At 42.7% G+C, this 12,957-nt stretch overlaps 1 protein-coding gene across 1 annotated transcript in view; it reads right to left on the reverse strand.

Moving 5' to 3' along the window:
* Nucleotides 1-10,530, reverse strand: part of arhgef40 (Rho guanine nucleotide exchange factor (GEF) 40) — a 45,031-nt gene extending 34,501 nt beyond the window's left edge. Inside the window, exons 1-2 of the mRNA XM_084343343.1 lie at nt 10,348-10,530; nt 385-474 (exon numbers count right to left, since the gene is read on the reverse strand). Coding sequence (XP_084199469.1) covers nt 385-474; nt 10,348-10,350 — 93 coding nt within the window. The 5' untranslated portion in view covers nt 10,351-10,530. The remainder of the gene's footprint in view (nt 1-384; nt 475-10,347) is intronic.
* Between the last annotated feature and the right edge of the window lie 2,427 nt (nt 10,531-12,957).

A 12,957-nucleotide genomic window follows, 5' to 3' on the forward strand; every position in this document is an offset into this window, starting at 1 on the left:
AACTTCGGCACAAGTTTAAGTGGTATATATCAGAGCAAACTCCTACAGTGCACTTGTATTAAACTGCGCAGCTTTGCCTAGCTGACTGCTCATTCTTAAATTAAATGTTATGTGTGCAATTTTTGGCAAAACAAGTTACATCAAGCTTCAGTGTGGAGGAAGAGGGTTTGGCTATAATTGACCAGCTGGCTGGATTTTGTTTGTGTTGGCTTCCAGCAGCAGTTTATATCTGGGGAAAGCCTTGTTATCTGCACATTACATCGCCCTCCCCGCATACCGCGACATCGCCTTATCATTTAATTGAATCTGCATTATTTATACTGCGCTGTTTAGTGCTATAAAGATGAGGACAGCAATAAAGGTGTGTGTGTTTGTGAGATCTACCTGGGAGAGGAGGGGTGGCGCCGTGCTCTCGAAAGGAGGGTAAAGCGATGAGAGCGCCCCCTGCACACAATCCTCCATTGCCTCCGAACCCTGAGGGAGACAACGATGGGAAGAAAGGGTTAATCCTTAACCGGACACTGAATCAACGCTAATGTCTGTGTTTGTGTTTAACAGCCGGGTTGTCTCGTTTTTTTGTTTTTTTTTTGCTGACACACACACACGTACACACCGAGGCAAATATACACACATATACTACTTTGCACTTCCTGTTGTATGGTCTGGGGAGTGTCAAACATTTCCTCCGAGGGGCCAGTAAATGTATGAACCCCCCAGAACAAAAGAGTCAAACCAACATGTTAACACACACATGGTAACACTGGGCCCGGCCTGTGAGGTGGAGGGTGACGGAGCAGTGCACGCAACGCATACACTGTTTATTTTGCTACACTGGCTGTTGGCATGGCAACCCGCGACTTTTTTCTCTCTCGTTTCCAACTTCTCTCTTTCTCTTTCCCTCCCTTCACGCTTTTCCTCTCAAACCTCCCAATCTGCTTCTCTCCCTCTTTTCTGCAGCTTCATCCCCACAGTCCCTCCTCTCTCTCTCTTTTCTTTTTTCTTTTTTAACCCAACTTTCTTTGTTTCACCTCCACCCGACTCTCCGCAAATGTCATCTGACAACGATTACATCGGATTGTCTTCAACAGACGGCATATTGTGTTGAATAACTGCAGCGACCGAGGGGATGGATGGGTGGATGGATGGATGGAGAGAAACCCCAGAGCGGGAGAACAGAGTGTACGGAAAAAGAAAAGAGCGGCTAAGTCGAGAGAGGGGCCAGGAGGGAATGAGCTGGTGGTGGCTGCGGGGGTTTATGGAAGAAGACCTAGGTTTCAACTGTATTTGGGAATTATTTTTTGGGTTTGTTTTTGTGTACAGAGGGGGTTTGAGGTTAGCCACAGAGAAGGATAGAATGAGTCTTAAAAACAAGAAAGTATTTGAGATGAACTGTAGTTTTTTCTGACACTAACAACTTACGCAACAGACAAAATAAATTCAAACTGAAATTGAAACATGAAGCTGCAAATTCTTTGTTTTTAAAGCTAGGCATAAATAACTAAAAGGAAACAACAAGTTTTGCAAAAGAGTAACCTTTATCTGTAACCACAAACAGCTGTTGTAACGCTTTGTTCAAAGTCACCAGACTCCTTTGACAAAAAAAGTCATTTCACCAGGCAGAACACTGGAGTTACTGGTCTACAGCTGCCTCTGACGGCTATTTTGTGACTCCGGTGTTATACAAGGAACCGACAACAAACACTTTAAAACACCAAATGCACACAATAACTCAAACTAACTAACTCATCAAGGCAGTTGGTAGACCAGCAACTCCTGTTTTCTGCAAGGTAAAATATCTGTTTTCGTGAGAGGAGTCTGGTGGCTAAGACCAAACTAATATAATGGCTGTTTCTGGTTAAACAAATAGGTCTATCTCTGCAGGAATCCTAACCATAATGTTGTCAGACGCTTAGGATAACAATCTGACCGCGTCAGTGGCAAAAACAAGCACAGCAATTCCTAATAGTCTTGTGCCTATTAGTCAATTAGATGCCAAAATTGTTTTTTTCACCGAAGTCTGCAGAAAAGTGGCAAACACTTGTAAGGTGGAACAGGAAAAGAAGGCACCAGCCACAAAGGGACTGAAAACCAAGAAGGAGGAAATGTAAGACTTGACTTCTGTAACAAAGCAGGGAACCTAAAAAAGAGCTACAGTCCGTTTGGAGACCTCCTTAGCTGAGGTTGCTCTGGGTCACTCACAGAAGATGTTAGGTTCTGTTTCCGATCCATCCTCTTGGCTGCCGAGCAAATTTTTCAACTGTGACTTCAGCCCGTATGGCACCAACAACACAGTGGCACCACCGGGCTCAGATTCGCGCAGCTGTATTTTTCCATAGTAACAGAGGGTTTTGGACGGGAGCTATACGGCAACTTGGGGGAAAAAAAGCAAATGACAAAACTTGCATAAATGTTGCAAATCACGGCACAAGAAGCAGAGCAGCTGTAAAGTCATGTTAGTCCGTTGGCTTCTTAGTAAAGGAGAATGTTAGGGTAGTGTCAAAATCATTCATTATGCTAAAACAAGGCAGAAAAAGCAACAATTTAAAGGTTTACATTAAAGTATATTCTCTTATTTTCACAACTTAAGCAAGAATTTAAAGACCAAAAGCTATATTAATGACTTTATTGTGGGTGAACACAAGCTATTATAAGATGCTGTGCTGTAAGGCTGTGTCACGAAATGCACCACCCTGGAACAATATTTTAACATATGCAATAAAAGCCTTATGTAAACTGCACGCTCTATTCTCTGTAACTACTATAACAGAGCGTAAATCTTCATTTAAAACAGGGAGGTTTTAAATGTGTCGCAGTAAAGTTTGTGTAAAGACGTGTGCATTATGCGAGGAGGTGTCTCTGTGTGTCGACTATGGTAAACAACAGTCCGTCAGAGAGCGTGCTGTAATAGGTGTAGTGGTTGTAAAAGAGCCTTCTGGCTCACTGACAGAACATATTGAGTCTAGTAAAAACACAGCAGGGGTTCAGGGGATTGCACAGCAAGCCAGCAGGAGCTTCCTCTTGGACTAAAGCGCCTTTTAAAAGCATCCCACTAGACTTGAGTTAATTCAACACAACCACTAAATTAAAGCCAAAACAACAAAAACAACTCTCTGGTATTCTTTAAATGAGACATATTATGTTTTTTCCCCCTTTCCTTCAGTGTTTTATATAGGTTCTTGAACATGCAAAAAATCTGCACCAACAGAAGCTCCACTCTCCCACGCAAAACACCGCCCTGAAACGCCTCGTCAGTAGTCCCGCCTTTAATCCTGTGTTGAGCGGCTAGTTTGGCATGTAAGAATTGATTTAGCACAACAACTCTGTTGTTGTTAACAATGCTGGGCCAGGCATGTGTGAGCTGACCAATCAGAAGCGACCTAAAGATACAGGCACTAAAACAGAGCGTTTCAGACGGTATGAGAAGACTGATGTGTTTTTAAGCATTAAAGCATGTAAACCTCCTCTAGTAGTAACCCAAAGTAAAATTATGCACCTAAAATGAGCATTATATGTCTCCTTTATGTGTCTTTTGGTCTGTTTTCTCAAAGACACAACACTTTATGTATCATCAGACTGATTGCAAATGCTGATATACGTCTGTGAGAAGCTCCTGCACTTTTAAGATTCTCTCACAGATGCAATTACATGGGAACAAGTCTGCAATTTGAGCCCAACTGGCTCAATAGAGCCCCCAAGGATCAAATATGTGGCTATTGTGCCAGAGAACACAGTGTAACACTTGTGGAGCTTCATTACTCAAGTGTTGGTACAAAGTGGTTTAGAGATTTGTCTTAAAACCGTTTTTTTAGCTTCACATTAACCACTTATATATTCTATATTCTGAGTCTCATACTAAGACTAGCAGCTAGCTAACTCGATGGAGCTTATTTAGTGACAAGCTAGCTAGCCTGCAACAATATTTGGCTTGGATGTGTGATGCACAATTGTATGCCACCAGCACCTTTCCCCCCTCACTGTATTTCCTCAGCACTGACTCTGTGTTTGCACGCCTGTACACTCAACTTTCAACAGGATATACCACTCTGCGAGAATCCAAAGACTGGAATTTCAGTCTGCAGGCACAATCACTCAAATACACGAGGAATGATGCCTAATAGAGGGAGGAAAGAGATTATAAAACTGATGATTTTCCAACAATTTCCAGTGGAATCTGGGTTGTTGTTTTTGCAACACAGTCACTCTTCTTTTGCATCTACGTGCACATGAAACAAAGCAGCCCTGATGAAATTAATAAATTAGATTTCCTTTCAGACTCCAACACATGAGACTCTCATGTAAAAAACCTGGTGCCTCTTCTTTCAGTGACTATAGGTTAAATTCAATTACTTTTCAATTGGACACCTAATGCTGATGCACTCAGGTGTCTTACTTACTGTAAGTCACATATGTTGGCCCAGCTTATATAATGTAATGCACTGGATCTTGGAATAGAGGCCTTGTTTAAAACATGCACCAGATTTTCAGGGAATATTGCGACTGCCAGAAAAACCGATGTCCTTTGGAGAACTTGCCGTACGCGCATTATCACCAAATAAAACCAAACTAGCAAGATGATGAGGAACAGATTCAGTCAGAAGCTTGACGTGGAAACATGAAAGTTCATTAAAGGCTTGCTAAGAATAGCTTTCACCGGAGAAGTGCATGAGCATTCTGATGTTCAGCAAGTTAATATAATTGTTTTTAAGTGAAACACATGTCATCACACAGTGAAAGTACTGTTTAGAGTCAAATTGTTGGTTTTTTACCAAAGAATGAGACAACATCTGCGAGGTAGTACTGATGCCAAATTAGATATTTAATTATTTGAAGTACTGTAAGAAGAACTTCAATGCGGAGTCATTCTTAACATTGCTGACTTTATGATATTACCAAAAATGCAGTCCATGATGTGTCTTTAACTATCTGCAGACAGGAAAGACTAAAGAGAAAATTCTCCTATTTCTTCAGCTGAATCAACCATTTATGAACCCAAATGCAATAGCTTAAAAGGGTTAGGGTTTTTGTCTTGAAGCCCGAAACAAGACTTTTTCTAAACTCATGAAAGATTGATGTTTTTGGAGATACGTGGTTTTCACAGGAAAGTGGCAGATGATATTTATAGACAGGAAGTATGTTCAAATATTAAAGTTTAGGGAAGTTATAATGTTCCACACTGATGTTTCAGTTCCTTTTTCTTTCTAACCAATTGAAATGACACGTAAGGATGTTCCCAGGATCCTATTTTCCAGGGCCCTACTGTATGTTCACAGGGTACTATGTTCTTAGGGTCCTATGTTTCCCTGTTCTACATGTGCTCTTCCATGGTCCTATGTTCCCAGGATCATATGTTCCCAAAGTCCTATATTTCATGGTCCTATGTTCCCACAGTCCTATGATCTTAGCGCCCTATGTTCCCATGGTCATATGTTCCCATGGTCCTATGTTCCCACAGTCTTATGTTCCTAGGGTCCTATGTTCTCACAGTCCTATGATCTTAGCGCCCTATGTTCCCATGGTTCTATGTTCCCAGGGTCCTATGTTCCCACAGTCCTATGTTCTCATGGTCCTATGTTCCCAGGATCCTAGGTTCCCATGGTCCTATGTTCCCCAGTTGTATATATGTGCTTTTCCAAGGTTGTATGTTCTTAGGGTCCTTTGTTCCCTCGGTCTTATGTTCACAGTGTACTATGTTCAGAGGGTTCTATGTTCCCTGGGCCCTTTGTTACCAAGGCACCAGGGTTCTATGTCTCTGAGGTCATATGTTCCCCATTTCTATGTATGTGCTCTCCCAAGGTTCTATGTCCCCCAGCTGTAGGGTTTAAGTTATTTGGAAGGTTAATAGGTGTTGACGAGACATTGAACTGGGGACCATGGGGACGTGGATACCCTCCAAATTACTACATGGGCAGTGAGTGCAAACATAAAATGCTCTAAACTACCAGTCACAGTGTTGCTGGTGACATCTTGCTCACTTGGAACATGTTGTTTTACAATCTGCGGTCACCGGAAAAGTGTGTGTGTTCATATGACACATGGAGTGACGGTGAGGACAATCAGCGTGCATGAGTGTGTATCCTCCTGTTTGTGTCGAATATGGACACACAGTACGGAATAAGGGCATGTCATTCTTGCGTCAGACTTCCTGTCTTTCTCTGCTGTACGCAGACTGAAACGGAAGAGGCAGCGGTAGTCCTCCAAACAGATGCTTGGCACAGAGGCAAAAAAAAATTTAAAAAGGATATCAAGAGAAATCGCTGGAAAAAGAGGAAAGAAAAGGCTAATAACGCTGAGAAGAAAGGGATAAAGCAATAAAATGAGAACTCAAGTAGTTTTGGAGGATATTAGGCACTTGAACTGTGCTTCATGCCAGCTCATTGAAGTGTGCGTGAATTAAGAAACGGACTGAAAAAGAGACTGGAGTGACAGAGAGACAGTGAGAGAACCAGACCAGCCATACAGAGACCGAGGGTCCAGACAGAAAAAGGAAAAGAGAAAAAGAGGAGGAGGCTGACCGGTGGGAGAGATCGATGGGAAACAAGAGCAGCAGCAACCATGATAGAAACCAGATGTAGACCCCTACAGTACACGAAGGACTGAGAAAGAGGGGGAAGAGAGCTGAAAGGAGCTGGGAGAAGGTGGGGGTGATGGAGGATGACATGATCGGGAGAAAAAATGAGAAAGATGCCGACAGGGAAAGAGGGAACGGAGAAGAAGAGAGGCAGACAGACAACGGGAAAGGAGGATGAGGAGATAGAGCGAGGAGACGCCTGAAACTGGTTTCCTTTACTTAATCTTCCTGTATAATCTAACCTGACCTTCAGCAGGTCAAACAGCTTGCCGGGACTGTTTTTTTTATGAATTGCTTGGGACTACTTAACTGCTACAGTCTGTCACTGAATAGAAAGCCAACGTTTCACAGTAGATGAGGTTTCACGCTGCACTTGGCCTCCATTCATTGTCTTTTTATTTTTATTAGGGTGCAAGCTGGAGTATAACTACCATCACATCAATATGTAGAAACACACATCAGGAGCCTGGTGTGGAGTAAAACTTATTTTGGACAATTATTTCTATCCATTAAAATACATTTGTACTCACCAAATTAATTGCTAAGATCTGGGAATATGTCAATATTGCAACAATGAATTCCAGCAGTTCAGCCAGACAGGTTGCAAACAAGCTAACGATTAGCTATAGGCTAACCCAATCACAATATTTATGGATATATCCCAACAAAAACTGACATACTACCACCTTATGAAATTGAAATTGCACACCAGTTAGCTTATTAAGTACAGATACAGCGCACATGGAGCAACATTAGCATTCATCTGGAACAACAGAGGTCATATTCATACTGCTTTTGGCCCAGATCCTGTCTGAGTCATCAACCAAGAGTTGTATGTGTGGCTCCTCGAAGCTAAATGTTCCACTTTTTTTACTAGCTGGTTGCTAACTGTTTCTCTCTGCTGTTTGGAGGTGGGCTTACAAGACAAGGCGCACATCTAAATTACTAGGGAGAGAGACATAACCTCACTTTCAATGGTCACCAGGACATAAAATAAAGGACTTTGCCCTAAAATAAAGTTTGAAATGTGCGTTTTTTTTATGCGCTCAATCCAAAGTGCTGAAAAAGAAGCTAAAGAGAGCAGTGAGACTAAAGCAAAAGTTGTGGGCCTCAAATCCAAAACAATAAGCTAAAAGAGGCTACAATGCTCCACAGAGTACAGAGGCGCTACAGAGTCCGAGCGACACCTGTCCTTTAATCCGCTGGTGATAAAATATTGATTAAAACAGCTTTAACTCAAGATGTCATGATTTAAAAATTGTGTTTACAGGGCAAAATAAGATGAAGATCGTGATTAAAAACAAAGAAGCTGCTTGAACCACCAATGAAGATGCCAATGAAACGGCCATGAGCAACTCAGTGTGTGTTGAAAAGTAGTCATGCTTTGTCTGCGTGGCTCTCGACAATCACAGGAAACTCAGTTAAAGAAAGATTCCTGTGATTGACAACATCGCCAGCCCTGTCTGGATTGTTCTAGCGCTGTTATCACCACCTGCCTGGTACTCCGAGCAGGTTAAAACAAACAGAGAATTGTTTGCTTTACTTTAACTTTCATCAGACTTTTTTTTTTGATTATGAGTCTGTTGTTCCCAGGCCAGACTGGAGGACTGGTACATCCCATTTCAAAATCGGAGCTCCCCAGACAGAGGGAATGGAAATACCCTCTGCCACATATTCTTGGCAAAGCAGTGCGTGTCACTGAACTGTATGACTGTGTGCTGATGCATTTTCACACCTATGTGAGCATGTGTTAGCGGCCGTGTTTGTCCCTGGGCGAGTATGTATGCACGCATTCATTCCTCGTGTGTTAAAGGGTTTTGGACACATGTTGTTTGGATGGTTGAGCTTAAACAGCTCTGTTAAAGGTGCAATATGTAAGAATTTTAGTTGAAAACATTACAAAGTTATCAAAAGCATGTGAAGGACTAACAGTTTTGACATAGGTCTGTTTATTGTGTTGGAATATAACTACTGAAGTTAGCATGCTAACTAGCGACCCTCAGCTCAGCTACACACATTCTCCCGGTGCTCCGGACCCCAATTCTTGCTAGCTGCACGGCTAACTCATCAAAAAAGCTGGATACCGAGTTGGACATGGCGCCCCGGCCGTCCATTCCTAAGACAGCCGCTCTCAGTGGAGCTTGAAGCCAAAACAGCTCGACCTTCGAGTCTTCCAGGGGACTTGGGCTAACTGAGCAAACCAGCTAATGGCAGCTACTGACAACTTTGTATTGTGTTGCGGAGCTATCTACTGAAGTTAGCATGCTCACCAGCTAACGACAGCCTGTCCTGGACCTAAGCTCCTGTGCTAGCAGTATTAACACCAACACTTCCCTGCCGCACAACTAACTGAGCTTACTAGCTAACAGTAGCTACAGCTGGCAGCAGTTAGTGGTTCCTCCTATTCGTTCTGAGTATGAATTTGATGGTTTCTGGTGGCCAGTTCTTACATATTGCCCCTTTAGAGTGTTGAATCCACTTTTTGAGGCATGATTTCTATACTTTTGAGAGTTTTCTGTGACCGTACGTGTTCTCGTGTGTACATCTGTTGCTGTTTTCCACCCAAAACTTTCCCAACTGGTTACAGAGGAAGGTGAAACTGTACTGCACATGTTCTTCCTTCCCCTGAAGTCCATGCCATCCCTTGTTCCTCCTTTCTCTCTTTCTCTCTCTGTTTTTTTTTCTCCCAGGTCCAATGTGGAAAATGCGGCATCACCGAAACCACCGCCGCTGCCGTCCAAGTCTCCTAAAATAAAAAAGTAACCCTACCCTCCTCTTTTATTCCGCTCTTTCTCTCTGCTTTCCCTCTTCCTCTCCCTGCCAAACTGCTCCACCCTGCCCGACGCACAGAAGCCTGAATACTGTCTAAAATCTGCCCATGTTCGTTCCTCTCTGTCTTGATTTATCTTCCCCTGTGTGTGCATGTGTTGTTCGCGTGAGTCAACTCTCTGTGTCGCTGCCTCCAGTGTATATCACTGATCAGGCCATGGGGTGGGTGGGGACGGTAAACAAAATCCCCGGAGATGCAACAGAGAGCTCTTTTGCTCCCGCTGCAAGAAAAAACCCACAAAAGTCACAAACGTCACACGACTTAAATCATGCCATTAGAAGTCGCTGACAACTTTGCAAGCTGTTACAACTGTTGGCTTCTCTAATCAAATGCATGCCTTAATGAGAAGTTATGATTAAAGGAGCACTATGTAGGTTTGGAGAAGAAATTGTAGTTTTTTAAAAAAAAAGACTAAACAAACTAAATAAACAAACTCTCTTTGTTTTCATGCCAGAATAAACCGAATAAACAAACAGACCTTAAAGGACAACACAATTTCAGACTGTTTTGTTTATATGTGGCGGACCCTGCCACCTTTCCAGCTTCAAACAGACCTCTGAGAACAGCTTGTTCAGCTAACATTAGAGTTTGTATTATTGCCTCGTTAATAATTTAAATATTAAAATTCTGAGTTTGAATTTCTTCTCCAAAACTACATAGTACACCTTTAAAAGTCAAATATGTGCTGTTGTTTTTTTGGGGGGTTTTTTTTTTGAGTGTCTGAAGCACATGTGGAAGTGACACATCTGTAGCAAAATGTTGCCATATCAGCCTTTCACAGGACTTAAAAAAGGGGAACATAAAGTTGCGCACAGAGTCCCTGAGGGGAGTCTGGAAAATGTTCAGTGATACATGTCTCTGCATGTCTCTTCCTCATCAGAATACTTTCAATCAGTTTCCACACACAAAACTTGACTCTTCCACAGCTTGAAAAAAAAGTGGGACTTACCATGACTTCAGTCAGGAATTCCTACATAGTCCTCAGCCCCTTTTCCTGCATTTGCTTCCTCTCCACATTCTCCGCAGAAAACTTTCTCCCCTCAGTTATTATCAGCCTCCATCAGCCTCTCCTTCATGCGATTTTCTTCTACCCCCTTCCAACTATCTCTTTCTCTCCCAGCGCATGAAAACAGTCCTCTTCTCTTCCTCCAGCCTGGGAATGTCCAAGCTGCATTTTTCTCCCCTCCCCTCTCCGTCTGCCCAGCGGTCCCACGCACTCCCGCCTCCCCTCTCCTCCCCGCCGTCCTCCCTCCTCCCTCCCTCTCCCTCCTCTCACCTAACAAGAGCACCACAGTCCCTCTCTGCGCTCAAACTTTCCACTTCGCCCCCCAGAGCAACTTAAATGAATAGACAATGAAAAGCCGTTACCCCACCCAGGCGTAATTGAAAAGTAAAAATAAGAGCTCTGATGTTTTATTGTTGGTTAAATTGCACGTTCTTTATTCTCGGTGGGAGATAATTAAGTCGATTCCCAATCAAGCTTAATTTGATGAGAAGGGTTGGTGGCAATTATTGAAAATACTACAATGAAAACTGCATGTGTTTTGTGTATATGCCCTAAGATTGTTTTATGATTTTTACATGATAGGATACAAACACGACAAACTGTGTTTACAAAAGGTTAATTTGAAGCAGTGGTGGACTCAGGATGTTTGAGGGCCAGGGGCAAAAAAAATAAGAAGGGCACCAGCGTGCATAAAAGTCATGACATATTTATAGTGAAGACAGGGCATTGTTTATACAGTTTTCTCCACTGGATGGGCACCCTAGAAGAAAATTTATCACGTTTTCTCCACTGGAAGGATGTCCTGGTGGGAGATTGATCAAGGTTTTTTACTGAAAGGGCACCCTAGAGGGCACTGTATTATGTTTTCTCCACTGGAAGGGCACCCTAGAGGGCACTTTATCATGTTTTCTCTACTGGAGGGGCACCCTAGAGAGCACTGTATTATGTTTTCTCCACTGGAGGGGCACCCTAGTGAGCACTGTATTATGTTTTCACCACTGGAGGGGCACCCTAGAGGGCACTTTTTTATGTTTTCTCCACTGGAAGGGCACCCTAAAAGGTAATGTATCACGTTTCTCCACTGAAAAGATGTCCCAAAGGGAAATCGATCAAGTTGGGGGATTGATCAAGGTTTTTTACTGAAAGGGTACCCTAGAGGGCACTGTATTATGTTTTCTCCACTGGAAGGGCACCCTAGAGGGCACTTTATCATGTTTTCTCTACTGGAGGGGCACCCTAGTGAGCACTGTATTATGTTTTCCCCACTGGAGGGGCACCCTAGTGAGCACTGTATTATGTTTTCTCCACTGGAGGGGCACCCTAGAGGGCACTGTATTATGTTTTCTCCACTGGAAGGGCACCCTAGAGGGCACTTTATTATGTTTTCTCCACTGGAAGGGCACCCTAGAAGGTAATGTATCACGTTTCTCCACTGAAAAGATGTCCCAAAGGGAAATCGATCAAGTTTCTTTTTACTGAAAGGGCACTTTATCATGTTTTCTCTACCACGAGGGCATCCAAGAGGGCACTTTTGCAGTGCTTTTTTGAACATGGGGGCACCAAAGGGGGGCGGCCGTACCTGAATCTCCAAAATCCTACACATTGCACCTTTTAAAGAAGGGTTAAAGGGAAACTCCAGCAACTTAGTTTTGCTCTTCCACATCGTTGGGAGATAATCAAGGGACACATTTGAAAAAGAAAGGTCAATATTGATGCTACAGAGGTCAAGATAGCTTTTATCCCCTAGTATGGATCAAAAACACTCCAAAACCACTGGGTTTTACATTTCCCACAAAGCAACTTAATACTATCTTTTGTTGCACTACCTCTAGCTAGTCAATGCCAGTGTCTTTAACATACCATGCCCGAGTTTTAAATGCACGCTTTCTGTTTAAAGTGAGCAGTCTCAGAACCAAAGTGAAGGTCATCATGATGATATGATCCAGGTTATTTTCCCCCAGAGTCACGTAATAAACCAAATCTCTTCTTTGTCCTTTGACAGCTTCATAGGTGTCGAGCAGGTTAATCCCCCATAGTCTGATTTAAACCAGTGCAGTACCAAATGCAGTACATTATTCTATGGGATTAAAAGTGTGTGAGAATACACATTCACATCATGCAGCGTCAAAGTTAAAAGTGAAATCTGAGATGTAATGATTCAGTGTTTGAGCTTGTGTGAACGATTCCCTCGCCAAGTTATGGAGCCCCTTAAAAAACAATGTAATAAAGGGCGTAATTTACTTCCTTCTCTTATGTAAGCAGTGTTAATATCCAGCAGACCTTCAGTGAAGAAATGTTTATATCACGCAGTGGAGACTTACTCTTCCCTGCTCATAAACATAAAGTCACACTTCAGGCCTTCTAGCGCCGTTACTGCCTCTTTCATCTTCCTTTATTTTTTTATTGGTGCCACACTGGTTGCTATGCCGCTGCTAAATTTAAAAATCTATGGTTTTGTGTTAAGACCACTTTAAACTGAGTGGAGGAATGGAGTCCCAGTTTTGATCATCCAGCACCCCCTTGTGTTTACTGTGTGGTAGTGGAGTAGTAAAG

The sequence above is a fragment of the Pagrus pagrus genome, assembly GCF_965226575.1.
Source record: "Pagrus pagrus genome assembly, chromosome: 22".
NCBI classification, from domain to species: domain Eukaryota; kingdom Metazoa; phylum Chordata; class Actinopteri; order Spariformes; family Sparidae; genus Pagrus; species Pagrus pagrus.